Raw genomic sequence first — 20,518 nt, 5'->3', positions numbered from 1 at the left:
CCATTCCTTAAAGTGGCCAATGAGTTATAGTCTATGCCTATAGGCAGCAGACTCTAATGTGCTAGTGATGGCTGTTTAACAGTCTGATGACCTTGAGATAGAAGCTGTTTTTCAGTCTCTCGGTCCCAGCTTTGATACACCTGTACTGACCTCGCCTTCTGGATTTTAGCGGGGTGAACAGGTAGTGGCTCGGGTGGTTGATGTCCTTGATGATCTTTTTGGCCTTCCTCGGACATCAGGTGCTGTAGGTGTCCTGGAGGGCGGGTAGTTTGCCCCCGGTGATGCGTTGGGCAGACCGCACCACCCTCTGGAGAGCCTTGTGGTTGCGGGCGGTGCAGTTGCCGTACCAGGTGGTGATACAGCCCGACAGGATGCTTTCAATTGTGCATCTGTAAAAGTTTGGGAGGGTTTTAGGTGACAAGCCAAATTTCTTTAGCCTCCTGGTGTTGAAGAGGCTCTGTTGCGCCTTCTTCACCACACTGTCTGTGTGGGTGGTCCATTTCAGTTTGTCAGTGATATGTATGCCAAGGAACTTGAAGCTTTCCACCTTCTCCACTGTGGCCAGTCAATGTAGATAGTTTCCTGAAGTCCACAATCATCTCCTTTGTCTTGTTGACATTGAGTGAGAGGTTGTTTTCTAGGCACCACACTCCCAGAGCCCTCACCTCCTCCATGTAGGCTGTCTCATCATCGTTGGTAATGTTCTATTCGGTTCTGTTCTACTCTATTATGTTCTGTTTTGTTCTATTCTAACTTGCATAGATGGACAAGGTGTACTTTGATAGAATAGTTATCAATGTGTGGCACCACTCGGGCAATTACTTGTTGTTATTTGCATGGAGGTGGTCACCTTGGGGGAGAATAAAGTACAGTTTGCTTTTACTGCCACCTTGTGGTGAGATTATATCACACAGAGTAGCGTAATCAGTAAGGAAGATTTTAGATTTATACATTGGGTTCTGTGATGAAATTCCTCCTCTTTAAACACCCGCGCCAGATCTTGCGGGTGTCAGATGCTTAGCAACCTGCAGGTTGTATCTTAATTCCAGCCAATCAGAATATTCTGAATGCAGACCAACCACATTGAATAATTCAGGCACCGTCATCTACACAAATCACTGTAACTTATAAATAAGTGATCGAATATATATTGCAAGCAATTACATTTGCTAACATTATTTAAGGAAAGAAAACGTACAAAATATTTCCATTGCCAGAGTAAAGTTGTTGCTCTCCTTCGCTGAACACCTGCAACTAGCTACGTGAGCTAAGTACAGTACAGTTACAGTAAGCTACAGTAGCTACCTTGAATGCAAACTTTGCATTTAGAGAGCTAGCTTCGCCAAAATGCCATCTCGTGTTGACGATTATAAGGTGTTGTATACCATAGGATCAGGGTCTTATGGCAAATGTCAGAAAATACGGAGGAAATCTGATGGGAAGGTAAGTGTTTTGCTTTTTACAGCGTGCACTGTACTGTACCTAGCTAGCTAACGTTAGAAGCTAGCAAATGTAACGTAGCTACCTGTCTACAGTAACGCTAGTGAATTTATTTATATAAATATATATATATATTATATAAATATTTTTTTTGTTTATTTTTATTTTTCGATATGTATACTTTGACGATGTAAGTAATAATGAAATTGTCATGTCAATAAAGTCAATTGAATTTGATTGAATATATGGTTCGACTTTGTGTAGCTAACGTTATGCTTACTAGCTAACTTTAGCTAGCTAGTTAACGTTAGTTAACATGGCCACTGGCGTAATAAACTCAACTCCATTGAGTTCACCAAGTAAGCCACCAGGCCAGGTACGTTAGCTTCTGGGCTCTTGAGCCAAAAAGGGGTTCCAAAAATGGCCTCAATAAACAGAAAGGGGCACACCAGACCTCCCGATATCTATGAACAAAACTAAATCATAAGCTATGTTGTTTACCTACAACTGAGGATTTGGTGTCATATAGCTAACGTTATGTATGTGAACCATACAGCATTTGAAGTAAAACAAGTAGCTGGTTAGTACATAGCCTTCAATGTATATGTTTTTTTGCCATCTTTAAAGTATGTTCCCAACATCAAGCATTTTATTCCATGCATTTCCTGTGAAACCGTAGAAATTAAATAACATTTGGCCAATCAATAAATGCTTAGTTTTGTGGTGTTTGGGTTTCATCATAGATTCTAGTTTGGAAGGCGCTGGACTATGGCACAATGGCTGAGAGCGAGAAGCAAATGCTGGTGTCCGAGGTCAACCTCCTCCGTGAACTGACGCATCCAAACATTGTGAGATATTATGACCGCATCATAGATCGGACCAACACTACACTGTACATCGTTATGGAGCACTGCAAAGGCGGCGACCTCTCCAGCCTCATCACCAGATGCATCAAAGAAAGGTGTGTGTTTTGTGCTGTCGTGTTTACCTTGGTTTCCTTGTCCATCCATGTATACAGTGCATTCCTAAAGTATTCAGACCCCTTCCTTTTTTCCACATTTTGTTATGTTACAGCCTTCTTCTAAAATGTATTAAATTCACTTTTTTACTCATCAATCTACACAGAACAACCCATAATGAAAAATCGAAAACAGGTTTTTAGAATTTTTCTGGTAAAATGCAAATGTAGTAAATAAAAATAAATGCCTTATTTGCATAAGTATTCAGACCATTTGCTATGAGACTTGAAATTGAGCTCAGGTGCATCCTGTTTCCATTGATCATCCTTGAGATGTTTCCACAGCTTGATTAGTGTCCACCTGTTGTAAATTCAATTGATTGGACATGATTTGAAAAGGCACACACCTGTCTATATAAGGTCCCACCTTTGACAATGTATGTCAGAGCAAAAACCAAGCCTTGAGGTCAAAGGAATTGTCGGTAGAGCTCCGAGACAGGATTATGTCGAGGCACAGATCTGCAGCATTGAAGGTCCCCAAGAGCACAGTAGCCTCCATCATTCTTAAATGACTTTCTAGAGCTGGCCACCAGGCTAAACTGAGCAATCGGGGGAGAAGGGCCTTGGTCAGGGAGGTGACCAAGAACCCGATGGTCACTCTGACAGAGCTCCAGAGTTCCTCTGTGGAGATAGGAGAACCTTCCAGAAGGACAACCATCTCTGCAGCATTCCACCAATCAGGCCTTTATGATAGTGGCCAGACGAGAGCCACTCCTCAGTAAAAGGCACATGACAGCACGCTTGGAGTTTGCCAAAAGGAATCTAAAGAACTCTCAGATCATGAGAAACAAGATTTTCTGGTCTGATGAAACCAAGATTGAACTCTTTGGCCTGAATGTTAAGCGTCACGTCTGGAGGAAACCTGGCACCATCCCTATGGTGAAGCATGGTGGTAGCAGCATCGTGCTGTGGGGATGTATTTCAGGGACTGGGAGACTTGTCAGGATCAAGGGAAAGATAAACGATGCAAAGTACAGAGAGCTTCTTGATGAAAACCTGCTCCAGAACACTCAGGACCTCAGACTGGGGCGAAGGTTCACCTTCCAATAGGACAACAACCCTTAGCACACAGCAAGACAACGCAGGAGAGTCTGAATGTCCTTGAGTGAAGCAGCCAGAGCCTGGACTTGAACCAGATCAAACATCTCAGGAGAGACCTGAAAATAGCTATGCAGCGACGCTCCCCATCCAACCTGACAGAACTTGAGAGGATCTGCAGAGAAGAATGGGAGAAACTCCCCTAATACAGGTGTGCTAAGCTTGTATTGTCATACCAACGAATACTCTAGGCTGTAATCGCTGCCAAAGTTGCTTCAACAAAGTACTGAGTAAAGGGTCTGAATACTTATATAAATGTGATATTTAATGTATTTTTTACTGTTTTTTTGCTTTGTCATTGTGTGTAGATTGATGAGGGGGGAAAACGACGTAATCCATTTTAGAATACGGCTGTAATGTAACAAAATGTGGAAATGGTCAAGGGGTCTGAATACTTTCCGAATGCACTGTACATACAGTGGGGGGAAAAAGTATTTAGTCAGCCTAGGAACAGTGGGTTAACTGCCTGTTCAAGGGCAGAACGACAGATTTGTACCTTGTCAGCTCGGGGGTTTGAACTTGCAACCTTCCGGTCACTAGTCCAACGCTCTAACCACTAGGCTACCCTGCCGCCCAAAGATGAAACGTGGCTGGGTCTTTCAGCATGACAATGATCCCAAACACACTGCCCGGGCAACGAAGGAGTGGCTTCATAAGAAGCATTTCAAGGTCCTGAAGTGGCCTAGCCAGTCTCCAGATCTCAACCCCATAGAAAATCTTTGGGGGAAGTTGAAAGTCTGTGTTGCCCAGCAACAGCCCCAAAACATCACTGCTCTAGAGGAGATCTGCATGGAGGAATGGGCCAAAATACCAGCAACAGTGTGTGAAAACCTTGTGAAGACTTACAGAAAACATTTGACCTCTGTCATTGCCAACAAAGGGTATATAACAAAGTATTGAGATAAACTTTTGTTATTGACCAAATAATTATTTTCCACCATAATTTGCAAATACATTCATGAAAAATCCTACAATGTGATTTTCTGGATTTTTTTCTTCTAATTTGTCTGTCATAGTTGAAGTGTACCAATGATGAAAATTACAGGCCTCTCTCATCTTTTAAGTGGGAGAACTTGCACAATTGGTGGCTGACTAAATACTTTTTTGCCCCACTGTATATCCAATGGCCATCCCTCTCTGACACCTAGGTAGCGAACGGCGGATACCCACCCTTTGTGGGTGTTGAACACTGGCCTCCCAGCCTGTAGGCAAACTATGAGGGTTGTCATGACTAAAAAGAATAATACAAATTGCATTTGGCATGTTCAATGTAAGCGTGTTGGTTGGTAACTCTGTGCATGTTGTGTTCCTGCTGGCCAGGCGTTACTTGGAGGAGGAATTCATCATGCGAGTCATGGCACAGCTCACTCTTGCACTGAAGGAGTGCCATCGCCGGAGCGATGGTGGGGCCACAGTGCTGCACAGAGATCTCAAGCCCGCCAATATCTTCCTGGATGTCAAGCAAAATGTCAAGCTCGGTGACTTTGGTCTCGCAAGAATCCTGAACCATGACACCAGTTTCGCTAAGACTTTCGTCGGAACCCCTTACTACATGTCGCCTGTGAGTCAATAGCAAAAGCAAAGGCTTTGGGAATTGGGAATCCTATGATTATGGTTTTAAAAGTAAAACTTTTTTTTTCAACCAGATACTCTGGTTTTCTTTCTTTTTTAAACACATTTATTGGATTTGGGTAAATTATAAAGTAGTTTGACAACTATTTGAAAGCATTTCAATTATATCAAACTCAATAGTTTATCTTTTCCATTGATGAAGACATGGTGTCTCATGGTTTGGTAGAGAATGCAAAATGGGTCAACTTTGAGCACCTATTTCCTGAATGTTTTGCCATTCAGGTCCAAAATGTCACTTTCTGACCACTTCTTCCATGGACAAACATGTATGGAAATGTATATTTAAATCAAAAGGGAGTCTGTCAAAAAGTGATGCAATGGATTTGCCCATTTTCAAACAGGACAATCAACATCCCCTCCCCTCCCTCCCACCCCATACTCAAGTTTTCTAATCAATCTGTCCATGTGTGGACAATTCCATATTTTACAGGAACAAATGAATCGCATGTCCTACAACGAGAAATCGGATATCTGGTCCCTGGGATGCTTGTTGTATGAACTCTGTGCCTTATCGTAAGTTACCTTACCGGTCATCTATATTCTTACTAAATATCCCTCAGTCAATGCCTTAGACTACAGTCTGACGCATGTTTCTTCCATCAAGGCCTCCTTTCACAGCTTATAACCAAAAAGAGCTGGCAGAGAAGATCCGAGAGGGGAAGTTCAGGAGGATCCCCTACCGGTACTCAGAGGAGCTGAACACACTCCTGTCCAGAATGCTCCATTTAAAGGTTTGGAATATGTTTCACGGCACAGAAAATCTCCATCTAAAGTTCAAGTCATCTTGTGAGCAACTCCTCACTGCAGCATACCTGTTGAGGAGATTATTATTTGTCTCCATCGCCAAGCACATTATTATGCTCAAAATACAATTTCAATGTCAAGAGATTTTAATCCCTCCTGCCCACCATTCTACTCTTTGTTGATTTGGCTGTTGTTGTGCCTCGTTGCCAGGACTACCTGAGGCCCTCGGTGGAGTCCATTCTCCAGAGCAGCCTGTTGGTGGACGTGGTCGCCGATGAGCAGAGGAGGATGCAGGCGCGCAACTGGAGGAGTTCGGCTAATCCAGAGAACCCAAAGCCAACCGGGTCTTCAACCCCCCCGACCGCTGCGGCGCTGAGGCTCAAGGAGCAATTGCTGTGGGAGAGGGAGAAGGCCCTAAAGGAGTGCGAGGAGAGGCTGGAGCGTGAGTGTTTACCCTTATCACGATTAAGCATAATTTTGTTCTTAATTGAAATTTCAATTCACTTAAGTTGACTGAATTGAAAACTGATTCAACCCCAACCCTGGTCCCTATAATGTCAGAGTCACAGGTGAGACCCCTCTGGTGTTGGAACACGGATGTTCTTTTAATCAGTGTTGCTTGGTGTGGACTGCTGAAACATCTATAATGATTGTTGTTTGTAGTCAATGTGTCACTGGCTATGCTACTGAGTGTATATAGACTGAATTGTTTGTAATCTGTGGAATTATTATGCTGTAACTCTGGTGAATTAGGCTTTCACTGTAAATAAGAATTTGTTCTTAACTGACTTGCCTAGTTAAATTAAAAAATATATATACAGTGCCTTGCGAAAGTATTCGGCCCCCTTGAACTTTGCGACCTTTTGCCACATTTCAGGCTTCAAACATAAAGATATAAAACTGTATTTTTTTGTGAAGAATCAACAACAAGTGGGACACAATCATGAAGTGGAACGACATTTATTGGATATTTCAAACTTTTTTAACAAATCAAAAACTGAAAAATTGGGCGTACAAAATTATTCAGCCCCCTTAAGTTAATACTTTGTAGCGCCACCTTTTTCTGCGATTACAGCTGTAAGTCGCTTGGGGTATGTCTCTATCAGTTTTGCACATCGAGAGACTGACATTTTTTCCCATTCCTCCTTGCAAAACAGCTCGAGCTCAGTGAGGTTGGATGGAGAGCATTTGTGAACAGCAGTTTTCAGTTCTTTCCACAGATTCCCGATTGGATTCAGGTCTGGACTTTGACTTGGCCATTCTAACACCTGGATATGTTTATTTTTGAACCATTCCATTGTAGATTTTGCTTTATGTTTTGGATCATTGTCTTGTTGGAAGACAAATCTCCGTCCCAGTCTCAGGTCTTTTGCAGACTCCATCAGGTTTTCTTCCAGAATGGTCCTGTATTTGGCTCCATCCATCTTCCCATCAATTTTAACCATCTTCCCTGTCCCTGCTGAAGAAAAGCAGGCCCAAACCATGATGCTGCCACCACCATGTTTGACAGTGGGGATGGTGTGGTCAGGGTGATGAGCTGTGTTGCTTTTACGCCAAACATAACGTTTTGCATTGTTGCCAAAAAGTTCCATTTTGGTTTCATCTGACCAGAGCACCTTCTTCTACATGTTTGGTGTGTCTCCCAGGTGGCTTGTGGCAAACTTTAAACAACACTTTTTATGGATATCTTTAAGAAATGGCTTTCTTCTTGCCACTCTTCCATAAAGGCCAGATTTGTGCAATATACGACTGATATTGCGCGCCTGATATCCTATGGACAGAGTCTCCCACCTCAGCTGTAGATCTCTGCAGTTCATCCAGAGTGATCATGGGCCTTCTCCTTGTCTTCTCCTTGTATGAGCTGAACGTTTAGAGGGACGGCCAGGTCTTGGTAGATTTGCAGTGGTCTGATACTCCTTCCATTTCAATATTATCGCTTGCACAGTGCTTCTTGGGATGTTTAAAGCTTGGGAAATCTTTTTGTATCCAAATCCGGCTTTAAAGTTCTTCACAACAGTATCTCGGACCTGCATGGTGTGTTCTTCATGATGCTCTCTGCGTTTTTAAAGGACCTCTGAGACTATCACAGTGCAGGTGCATTTATACGGAGACTTGATTACACACAGGTGGATTGTATTTATCATCATTAGTCATTTAGGTCAACATTGGATCATTCAGAGATCCTCACTGAACTTCTGGAGAGAGTTTGCTGCACTGAAAGTAAAGGGGCTGAATAATTTTGCACGCCCAATTTTTCAGTTTTTGATTTGTTAAAAAAGTTTGAAATATCCAATAAATGTCGTTCCACTTCATGATTGTGTCCCACTTGTTGTTGATTCTTCACAAAAAAATACAGTTTTATATCTTTATGTTTGGCAAATGTGGCAAAAGGTCGCAAAGTTCAAGGGGGCCGAATACTTTCGCAAGGCACTGTATATTCCTCCTACAGAGCGGGAGCAGGAGCTTTGTGTTCACGAGAGACTATCGAATGAGAAACTTGCCAGGTAAAACAAAGCTCCCTTGGATCACTTCACTTGAAATGCAGAAAACTGCTGTTTTAATGTCACATTAGACTAAATGCTAAGGCTTTAGTCCTCCAAGATGTGTTAATGCTACTTTCCTTCACGCTTTGCTGTCATAATCGCATTCCTTGCTATAAAACTGCAAGAGGGTTGGCTATACTCTATTTTGACTCCCAACTATTTATTTTCATTTCAGAGCGGAGAGTTTGTTGAAGAGCTGCAACCTGGTAAAACAGCAGAAGACCCTGCCACCACTCTATTCCGATGACATGGGTATGGGTGTCAAGCGAAAAACCAGGAAAAGGGAGGATACGTGATTTTGCTTCTTTATTGAAGTTGAACAATATGATATAGGGTAGCCATGTTTTCAGATCAAATAAAGGGGAGGGAATACATTTAGGTCACTTTAAGACACCTGTGTTTTTCTCTGGGCAAATTACGAACTTGAGAATTGTTTTGGTAACATATTATGGGAGGGTATTTTATCTGCACATAATGTAGCAGATAAAACCTGTTCAACATGTGTAACTTTTCGCCATCTTGGCCCCCTTAGATGTGGGAGAGGAGAATGTCCCCCCTGAAAAGAAGGTCAGTTTTGCCAGAGACAGCAAAGAGAACCAGAGGCCTGATCAGAAGCAGAGTGAGAAGAGCCAGGAGCTGGGGCTGAAGAGGAGGCTGCAGGCAGCCAACCTGCGGACCCAGGCCCTGGAGGAGGTGGAGAGGAACTACCAGCTCAAGAGCAGGCAGATCCTAGGCATCCGCTAGCACCAAAAGAGCCTGCTGTTTAGGGCCTGATTATCAGTGTCATGTAAATGGATGTCTGAGCTACGTCCCAGAAGCTACTGGTCTCTGCTCAGTCTTTCTGACTAATAGAGAGTTTTAGAGCTACTGACACCTAGTGGTCACACCCTTTAGGGAAAATGTGTAGCTTTAATTTATTTGTATCATAGTGTGAGTGATTGTACTGTGATGAAATGGCTAAATATTGGATACCAAATATGTTTTTTAGTGGTGTGTTTGTTTTTTCCACCTCGACATTTCAAAAGCGTCGATGTTAGACTGAATTGCACTAAAGTTATGATGCTTTGTACATACTGTGGCATTAAAAATATATTTCAAGGGCAGTGTTGGTACAGTATCCAGATATGTATAAATGGGTGTCCACTCCCACATACACTGCTGGAAATATGTAAATGTTTTGCAAATATGAGTTTAGGAATTGGGAAGGGTTGGCAAACGTTGAGGCCATTGTTTTCTGTTAAAAAGAGACACTGGTGACCCAACAAATGTCTGTTTCAGTGGAATTGTTATCTGATTGACATTTGTCTTTTATTGGTCTTTGTCCTTGGCTTGTCTCCTATTCATCTCAAATGGGCATTTTGATTAGGGCTACATGATGGTCAGCTCTTGCTACACTTTTCTAAATGTTTCATTTGATGTTCTCAGCAGTTTGCAAAGAAATGTGACCATGTAAATGATTTGGGAATATAACATGTAAGGGTGAGTGCCCTCTTGTAGAGGAAGCTGTGTAATCAGAGATTGATTATTGTTGAAGAATGTACCTTCTCTTTATTTCTAAATGAAAGATTTATGTTACATGCAAGGGATCTCATTCTCACCTTGTAAGGTTTATCTGTTGATTGAGTACGGTTACATGCACACAATAATGCATTTTTTGTGGATAGTCAAAGTAATATAATAGTTTGATTAAAACGTTTACATGCTTTGCAAGAATAACGATTTCCCTAATAATCCTGTTTACATGGACAGATCTGAAATCAGGATACCAGATGGCACTCTGACAAATGCAGAATGTCGATCAAAATAAACGTTCTAACACAGCGATCATGTTATTTTTGGAAGCATATATGATTCTGATTTCGGACATATAAAATGTGTACGTGAAAATCGACATAGACGCATACATTCAGTTCGGAACTAATTTCACTCGCACTAAAGTGGTAGGCTCGCTCGGCTGTCGTTAGCACTTACGGAGATCAAATGCACAGCTGGAACGCCGATTAAGGTGTTTACGTGTCCTAATAATTTCCTCTAGCTATCAACTAGTAGATACAGTGCGGGTAGGCTACCTACATCAGGAGATTAATATGGATAAGAGCGATATTATTTGGATTTGTTAAACTGCAGCCAAGCATCGATCTTCATGTCACCAGAATAAGACAAGTCGATATTTATTGGAAAGGATCATCAAACTCATTACTTTGCACATTCACCACCCTGTGAAGTTCCTAATTTATTTCCTCGAGCCAAATACAGGGTTTCCAAAACTCGGTCATGGGGCCCACTGGATGCACATTTTGTTTTTCGCCCTAGCACTACACAGGTGATTCAAATAAAGCTTTGATTGTTTTATTCCACTGTGAAGTGCTAGAGAAAAAAACAAAACGTGCATCATGTGGAACGAACATCAATCCCTATACCAGTCTGCTGTTCCCACATGCTTCAAGAGGGCCACCATTGTTCCTGTTCCCAAGAAAGCTAAGGTAACTGAGCTAAACGTAGCACTCACATCCGTCATCATGAAGTGCTTTGAGAGACTAGTCAAGGACCATATCACCTCCACCCTACCTGACACCCTAGACCCACTCCAATTTGCCTACCGCCCAAATAGGTCCACAGACGATGCAATCTCAACCACACTGCACACTGCCCTAACCCATCTGGACAAGAGGAATACCTATGTGAGAATGCTGTTCATCGACTACAGCTCGGCATTCAACACCATAGTACCCTCCAAGCTCGTCATCAAGCTCGAGACCCTGGGTCTCGACCCCGCCCTGTGCAACTGGGTACTGGACTTCCTGACGGGCCGCCCCCAGGTGGTGAGGGTAGGCAACAACATCTCCTCCCCGCTGATCCTCAACACTGGGGCCCCACAAGGGTGCGTTCTGAGCCCTCTCCTGTACTCCCTGTTCACCCACGACTGCGTGGCCACGCACGCCTCCAACTCAATCATCAAGTTTGCGGACGACACAACAGTGGTAGGCTTGATTACCAACAACGACGAGACGGCCTACAGGGAGGAGGTGAGGGCCCTCGGAGTGTGGTGTCAGGAAAATAACCTCACACTCAACGTCAACAAAACTAAGGAGATGATTGTGGACTTCAGGAAACAGCAGAGGGAACACCCCCCTATCCACATCGATGGAACAGTATTGGAGAGGGTAGCAAGTTTTAAGTTCCTCGGCATACACATCACAGACAAACTGAATTGGTCCACTCACACAGACAGCATCGTGAAGAAGGCGCAGCAGCGCCTCTTCAACCTCAGGAGGCTGAAGAAATTCGGCTTGTCACCAAAAGCACTCACAAATTTCTACAGATGCACAATCGAGAGCATCCTGGCGGGCTGTATCACCGCCTGGTACGGCAACTCAACGTCAACAGGAGATGATCCTCAACCGTAAGGCTCTCCAGAGGGTAGTGAGGTCTGCACAACGCATCACCGGGGGCAAACTACCTGCCCTCCAGGAAACCTACACCACCCGATGTTACAGGAAGGCCATAAAGATCATCAAGGACATCAACCACCCGAGCCACTGCCTGTTCACCCCGCTATCATCCAGAAGGCGAGGTCAGTACAGGTGCATCAAAGCTGGGACCGAGAGACTGAAAAACAGCTTCTATCTCAAGGCCATCAGACTGTTAAACAGCCACCACTAACATTGAGTGGCTGCTGCCAACTCACTGACAATGACACTGACTCAACTCCAGCCACTTTAATAATGGGAATTGATGGGAAATGATGTAAATATATCACTAGCCACTTTAAGCAATGCTACCTTATATAATGTTACTTACCCTACATTATTCATCTCATATGCATACGTATATACTGTACTCTATATCATCGACTGCATCCTTATGTAATACATGTATCACTAGCCACTTTAACTATGCCACTTTGTTTACATACTCATCTCATATGTATATACTGTACTCTATATCATCTACTGTATCTTGCCTATGCTGCTCTGTACCATCACTCATTCATATATCCTTATGTACATATTCTTTATCCCCTTACACTGTGTATAAGACAGTAGTTTTGGAATTGTTAGTTAGATTACTTGTTGGTTATTACTGCATTGTCGGAACTAGAAGCACAAGCATTTCGCTACACTCGCATTAACATCTGCTAACCATGTGTATGTGACAAATACATTTTGATTTGATTTGATTTGACATATTGTCGACATTTATAAAATTGTACCAGCGTTTCATGTTTCCATCAGCCCGGGCGTGACTTTTTTCATGAATCAGGGGGCGCAGCAAAGCACTGTATCTCAGTGCTAGAGTCGTCACCACAGACCCAGGTTCGATCCCGGCCTGTATCACAACCGGACGTGATCGGGAGTAGCATAGGGCCGCGCACAATTGGCACAGCGTCGTCTGGGAAACGGGAGGATTTGGCCCGGGGTAGGCCATCATTTTTATTTATTTTTTTCACCTTTATTTAAACAGGTAGTTGAGAACAATTTCTCATTTACAACTGGCCAAGGTAAAGCATAGCAGTGTGAACAGACAACAACACAGAGTTACACATGGAGTAAACAATAAACAAGTCAATAACACAGTAGAAAAAAAAGAGTCTATATACATTGTGTGCAAAAGGCATGAGGAGGTTGGCGAATAATTACAATTTAGCAGATTAACACTGGAGTGATAAATGATCATATGGTCATGTGCAGATACTAGTGTGCAAAAGAGCAGAAAAGTAAATAAATAAAAACAGTATGGGGATGAGGTAGGTAAATTGGGTGGGCTATTTACCGATGAACTATATGTACAGCTGCAGCGATCAGTTAGCTGCTCAGATAGCAGATGTTTAAAGTTGGTGAGGGAGATAAAAGTCTCCAACTTCAGCGATTTTGCAATTCGTTCCAGTCACAGGCAGCAGGAAACTGGAAGGAAAGGCGGCCAAATGAGGTGTTGGCTTTAGGGATGATCAGTGAGATACACCTGCTGGAGCGCGTGCTACGGGTGGGTGTTGCCATCGTGACCAGTGAACTGAGATAAGGCGGAGCTTTACCTAGCATGGACTTGATGACCTGGAGCCAGTGGGTCTGGCGACGAATATGTAGCGGGGCCAGCCAACTAGAGCATACAGGTCGCAGTGGTGGGTGGTATAAGGTGCTTTAGTAACAAAATGGATGGCACTGTGATAAACTGCATCCAGTTTGCTGAGTAGAGTATTTGAAGCTATTTTGTAGATGACATCGCCGAAGTCGAGGATCGGTAGGATAGGCAGTTTTACTAGGGTAAGTTTGGCGGCGTGAGTGAAGGATGCTTTGTTGCGGAATAGAAAGCCGACTCTAGATTTGATTTTAGATTGGAGATGTTTGATATGAGTCTGGAAGGAGAGTTTACAGTCTAGCCAGACACCTAGGTACTTATAGATGTCCACATATTCTAGGTCGGAACCATCCAGAGTGGTGATGTTAGTCGGGCGTGCAGGTGCAGGCAGCGAACGGTTGAAAAGCATGCATTTGGTTTTACTAGCGTTTAAGTGTGTTAAGTGCGTTCAGTGTGTTAGTAGAACAGGTTTGTTGTGAACGTCTGACGTCATTTCCGGTCACAACTTGCAGTCTTGTTTTCGAGTTGCTGTGCGTTTTGTTGCTAACCTGTTTTGCTACCTGACAACTTTACGGTTTTCACTTTTTAATTACCGTTCATATATTTATTTATTTTTTCCTCAACTTTTTCACTCCGGACGCTTTATCTGGACACGATTCGTCAGGACCTCCAACAGCCGAAGCTAAGTAGTAACATTAACATGATGCCTTCTAATTGCAGCCGCTGTACTCGCCTTACGGCGAGGATAGCTGTGCTGCAAGCCCAGCTTCAGACGCAATCGTTAGGCAAGGGTAATTTCAGTGTAGGAAAGGATGAAATAGCGTCTGTGGCACCAGTAAGTACAGATAGTAGTGTAAATCCCCTGGCACAGTCCCCGCAGCCGGACAACTTTCTCACGGTTTCTGGAAGGAAATGCTGTAGGAACGCTCAACCGGTGTCGCTCATTCAGCCGACAGAAACGGGTCGGAGTCAGAGGCCGATTCTTCTCTGGTCTCTACTCCTCCCGTTACGGGGTCTGAGACGCCGAAGCTTCCCACCATTAGCTCTGACAAATTGAAAACTCTAGTCATTGGCGACTCCATTACCCGCAGTATTAGACTTAAAGCGAATCATCCAGCGATCATACACTGTTTACCCGGGGGCAGGGCTACCGACGTTAAGGCTAATCTGAAGATGGTGCTGGCTAAAGCTAAAACTGGCGAGTGTAGAGAGTATAGAGATATTGTTATCCACGTCGGCACCAACGATGTTAGGATGAAACAGTCAGAAATCACTAAGCGCAACATAGCTTCTGCGTGCATATCAGCTAGAAAGATGTGTCGGCATCGAGTAATTGTCTCTGGCCCCCTCCCAGTTAGGGGGAGTGATGAGCTCTACAGCAGAGTCTCACAACTCAATCGCTGGTTGAAAAATGTTTTCTGCCCCTCCCAAAAGTTAGAATTTGTAGATAATTGGCCCTCTTTCTGGGACTCACCCACAAACAGGACCAAGCCTGACCTGCTGAGGAGTGACGGACTCCATCCTAGCTGGAGGGGTGCTCTCATCTTATCTACCAACATAGACAGGGCTCTAACTCCTCTAGCTCCACAATGAAATAGGGTGCAGGCCAGGCAGCAGGCTGTTAGCCAGCCTGCCAGCATAGTGGAGTCTGCCATTAGCACAGTCAGTGTAGTCAGCTCAGCTATCACCATTGAGACCGTGTCTGTGCCTCGACCTAGGTTGGGCAAAACTAAACATGGCGGTGTTCGCCTTAGCAATCTCACTAGGATAAAGACCACCTCCATTCCTGTCATTACTGAAAGAGATCATGATACCTCACATCTCAAAATAGGGCTACTTAATGTTAGATCCCTTACTTCAAAGGCAATTATAGTCAATGAACTAATCACTGATCATAATCTTGATGTGATTGGCCTGACTGAAACATGGCTTAAGCCTGATGAATTTACTGTTTTAAATGAGGCCTCACCTCCTGGCTACACTAGTGACCATATCCCCCGTGCATCCCGCAAAGGCGGAGGTGTTGCTAACATTTACGATAGCAAATTTCAATTTACAAAAAAAAAATGACATTTTCGTCTTTTGAGCTTCTAGTCATGAAATCTATGCAGCCTACTCAATCACTTTTTATAGCTACTGTTTACAGGCCTCCTGGGCCATATACAGCGTTTCTCACTGAGTTCCCTGAATTCCTATCGGACCTTGTAGTCATAGCAGATAATATTCTAATCTTTGGTGACTTTAATATTCACATGGAAAAGTCCACAGACCCACTCCAAAAGGCTTTCGGAGCCATCATCGACTCAGTGGGTTTTGTCCAACATGTCTCTGGACCCACTCACTGTCACAGTCATACGCTGGACCTAGTTTTGTCCCATGGAATAAATGTGGTGGATCTTAATGTTTTTCCTCATAATCCTGGACTATCGGACCACCATTTTATTACGTTTGCAATTGCAACAAATAATCTGCTTAGACCCCAACCAAGGAACATCAAAAGTCGTGCTATAAATTCACAGACAACACAAAGATTCCTTGATGCCCTTCCAGACTCCCTCTGCCTACCTACAAAAATCAGTTAACCACCTAACTGAGGATCTCAATCTAACCTTGCGCAATACCCTAGATGCAGTTGCACCCCTAAAAACTAAAAAAATGTCTCATAAGAAACTAGCTCCCTGGTACACAGAAAATACCCGAGCTCTGAAGCAAGCTTCCAGAAAATTGGAACGGAAATGGCGCCACACCAAACTGGAAGTCTTCCGACTAGCTTGGAAGGACGGTACCGTGCAGTACCGTAGAGCCCTTACTGCTGCTCGATCATCCTATTTTTCTAACTTAATTGAGGAAAATAAGAACAATCCGAAATTCCTTTTTAATACTGTCGCAAAGCTAACTAAAAAGCAGCATTCCCCAAGAGAGGATGACTTTCACTTTAGCAGTGATAAATTCATGAACTTCTTTGAGGAAAAGATTATGATTATTAGAAAGCAAATTACGGACTCCTCTTTAAACCTGCGTATTCCTCCAAACCTCAGTTGTCCTGAGTCTGCACAACTCTGCCAGGACCTAGGATCAAGAGAGACGCTCAAGTGTTTTAGTACTATATCTCTTGACACAATGATGAAAATAATCATGGCCTCTAAACCTTCAAGCTGCATACTGGACCCTATTCCAACTAAACTACTGAAAGAGCTGCTTCCTGTGCTTGGCCCTCCTATGTTGAACATAATAAACGGCTCTCTATCCACTGGATGTGTACCAAACTCACTAAAAGTGGCAGTAATAAAGCCTCTCTTGAAAAAGCCAAACCTTGACCCAGAAAATATAAAAAACTATCGGCCTATATCGAATCTTCCATTCCTCTCAAAAATGTTAGAGAAGGCTGTTGCGCAGCAACTCACTGCCTTCCTGAAGACAAACAATGTATACGAAATGCTTCAGTCTGGTTTTAGACCCCATCATAGCACTGAGACGGCACTTGTGAAGGTGGTAAATGACATTTTAATGGCATCGGACCGAGGCTCTGCATCTGTCCTCGTGCTCCTAGACCTTAGTGCTGCTTTTGATACCATCGATCACCACATTCTTTTGGAGAGATTGGAAACCCAAATTGGTCTACAAGGACATGTTCTGGCCTGGTTTAGATCTTATCTGTCGGAAAGATATCAGTTTGTCTCTGTGAATGGTTTGTCCTCTGACAAATCAACTGTACATTTCGGTGTTCCTCAAGGTTCCGTTTTAGGACCACTATTGTTTTCACTATATATTTTACCTCTTGGGGATGTTATTCGAAAACATAATGTAAACTTTCACTGCTATGCGGATGACACACAGCTGTACATTTCAATGAAACATGGTGAAGCCCCAAAATTGCCCTCGCTAGAAGCATGTGTTTCAGACATAAGGAAGTGGATGGCTGCAAACTTTCTACTATTAAACTCGGACAAAACAGAGATGCTTGTTCTAGGTCCCAAGAAACAAAGAGATCTTCTGTTGAATCTGACAATTAATCTTAATGGTTGTACAGTCGTCTCAAATAAAACTGTGAAGGACCTCGGCGTTACTCTGGACCCTGATCTCTCTTTTGAAGAACATATCAAGACCATTTCGAGGACAGCTTTTTTCCATCTACGTAACATTGCAAAAATCAGAAACTTTCTGTCCAAAAATGATGCAGAAAAATGTATCCATGCTTTTGTCACTTCTAGGTTAGGCTACTGCAATGCTCTATTTTCCGGCTACCCGGATAAAGCACTAAATAAACTTCAGTTAGTGCTAAATACGGCTGCTAGAATCCTGACTAGAACCAAACAATTTGATCATATTACTCCAGTGCTAGCCTCTCTACACTGGCTTCCTGTCAAAGCAAGGGCTGATTTCAAGGTTTTACTGCTAACCTACAAAGCATTACATGGGCTTGCTCCTACCTATCTCTCTGATTTGGTCCTGCCGTATATACCTATACGTACGCTACGGTCACAAGACGCAGGCCTCCTAATTGTCCCTAGAATTTCTAAGCAAACAGCTGGAGGCAGGGCTTTCTCCTATAGAGCTCCATTTTTATGGAACGGTCTGCCTACCCATGTCAGAGACGCAAACTCGGTCTCAACCTTTAAGTCTTTACTGAAGACTCATCTCTTCAGTGGGTCATATGATTGAGTGTAGTCTGGCCCAGGAGTGGGAAGGTGAACGGAAAGGCTCTGGAGCAACGAACCGCCCTTGCTGTCTCTGCCTGGCCGGTTCCCCTCTTTCCACTGGGATTCTCTGCCTCTAACCCTATTACAGGGGCTGAGTCACTGGCTTGCTGGGGCTCTCTCATGCCGTCCCTGGAGGGGGTGCGTCACCTGAGTGGGTTGATTCACTGTTGTGGTCATCCTGTCTGGGTTGGCGCCCCCCCCCTTGGGTTGTGCCGTGGCGGAGATCTTTGTGGGCTATACTCAGCCTTGTCTCAGGATGGTAAGTTGGTGGTTGAAGATATCCCTCTAGTGGTGTGGGGGCTGTGCTTTGGCAAAGTGGGTGGGGTTATATCCTTCCTGTTTGGCCCTGTCCGGGGGTGTCCTCGGATGGGGCCACAGTGTCTCCTGACCCCTCCTGTCTCAGCCTCCAGTATTTATGCTGCAGTAGTTTATGTGTCGGGGGGCTGGGGTCAGTTTGTTATATCTGGAGTACTTCTCCTGTCCTATTCGGTGTCCTGTGTGAATCTAAGTGTGCGTTCTCTAATTCTCTCCTTCTCTCTTTCTTTCTCTCTCTCGGAGGACCTGAGCCCTAGGACCATGCCCCAGGACTACCTGACATGATGACTCCTTGCTGTCCCCAGTCCACCTGGCCATGCTGCTGTTCCAGTTTCAACTGACCTGAGCCCTAGGACCATGCCCCAGGACTACCTGACATGATGACTCCTTGCTGTCCCCAGTCTACCTGGCCATGCTGCTGCTCCAGTTTCAACTTCCACCTGACTGTGCTGCTGCTCTAGTTTCAACTGTTCTGCCTTATTATTATTCGACCATGCTGGTCATTTATGAACATTGAACATCTTGGCCATGTTCTGTTATAATCTCCACCCGGCACAGCCAGAAGAGGACTGGCCACCCCACATAGCCTGGTTCCTCTCTAGGTTTCTTCCTAGGTATTGGCCTTTCTAGGGAGTTTTTCCTAGCCACCGTGCTTCTACACCTGCATTGCTTGCTGTTTGGGGTTTTAGGCTGGGTTTCTGTACAGCACTTTGAGATATCAGCTGATGTACGAAGGGCTATATAAATAAATTTGATTTGATTTGATTTGATTTAAGAGAAGCTGGAGGCCACGGAAGGAGTGTTGTATGGCATTGAAGCTCGTTTGGAGGTTAGATAGCACAGTGTCCAAGGAAGGGCCAGAAGTATACAGAATGGTGTTGTCTGCGTAGAGGTGGATCAGGGAATCGCCCGCAGCAAGAGCAACATCATTGATTTATACAGAGAAAAGAGTCGGCCCGAGAATTTAACCCTGTGGCACCCCCATAGAGACTGCCAGAGGACCGGACAACATGCCCTCCAATTTGACACACTGAACTCTGTCTGCAAAGTAGTTGGTGAACCAGGCAAGGCAGTCATTAGAAAAACCGAGGCTACTGAGTTTGCCGATAAGAATATGGTGATTGACAGAGTCGAAAGCCTTGGCCAGGTCGATGAAGACGGCTGCGCAGTACTGTCTTTTATCGATGGCGGTTATGATATCGTTTAGTACCTTGAGCGTGGCTGAGGTGCACCTGTGACCGGCTCGGAAACCAGATTGCACAGCGGAGAAGGTACGTGGGATTCGAGATGGTCAGTGATCTGTTTGTTGACTTGGCTTTCGAAGACCTTAGATAGGCAGGGCAGGATGGATATAGGTCTGTAACAGTTTGGGTCCAGGGTGTCTCCCCCTTTGAAGAGGGGGATGACTGCGGCAGCTTTCCAATCTTTGGGGATCTCAGACGATATGAAAGAGAGGTTGAACAGGCTGGTAATAGGGGTTGCGACAATGGCGGCAGATAGTTTCAGAAATAGAGGGTCCAGATTGTCAAGCCAGCTGATTTGTATGGGTCCAGGTTTTGCAGCTCTTTCAGAACATCTGCTAACTGGATTTGGGTATAGGAGAAGCTGGGGAGGCTTGAGCGAGTAGCTGCGGGGGGGGCGGAGCTGTTGGCCGAGGTTGGTGTAGCCAGGAGGAAGGCATGGCCAGCCGTTGAGAAATGCTTGTTGAAATTTTCGATTATTATGGATTTATCGGTGGTGACCGTGTTACATAGCCTCAGTGCAGTGGGCAGCTGGGAGAGGAGGTGCTCTTGTTCTCCATGGACTTTACAGTGTCCCAGAACTTTTTGGAGTTAGAGCTACAGGATGCAAATTTCTGCTTGAAAAAGCTGTCCTTCGCCTTCCTGACTGACTGCGTGTATTGGTTCCTGACTTCCCTGAACAGTTGCATATCGCGGGGACTATTCGATGCT

At 44.2% G+C, this 20,518-nt stretch overlaps 1 protein-coding gene across 1 annotated transcript; it reads left to right on the top strand.

Annotated features, from left to right (window-relative positions):
- Positions 1–959: 959 nt before the first annotated feature.
- LOC109866551 (serine/threonine-protein kinase Nek2) lies at positions 960–10,296 on the top strand. Its single transcript, XM_031800923.1, has 9 exons — positions 960–1,443; positions 2,184–2,401; positions 4,877–5,117; positions 5,619–5,701; positions 5,793–5,919; positions 6,143–6,374; positions 8,382–8,436; positions 8,651–8,727; positions 9,008–10,296. Exons 1-9 carry the CDS (start codon positions 1,348–1,350, stop codon positions 9,217–9,219), a joined length of 1,341 nt encoding a protein of 446 aa, XP_031656783.1. The 5' UTR covers positions 960–1,347; the 3' UTR covers positions 9,220–10,296.
- The last annotated feature ends 10,222 nt before the right edge of the window (positions 10,297–20,518 follow it).

Source organism: Oncorhynchus kisutch, linkage group LG21, assembly GCF_002021735.2.
Source record: "Oncorhynchus kisutch isolate 150728-3 linkage group LG21, Okis_V2, whole genome shotgun sequence".
NCBI classification, from domain to species: Eukaryota; Metazoa; Chordata; class Actinopteri; order Salmoniformes; family Salmonidae; genus Oncorhynchus; species Oncorhynchus kisutch.
This window is presented reverse-complemented; position numbering and strand designations above follow the sequence as displayed.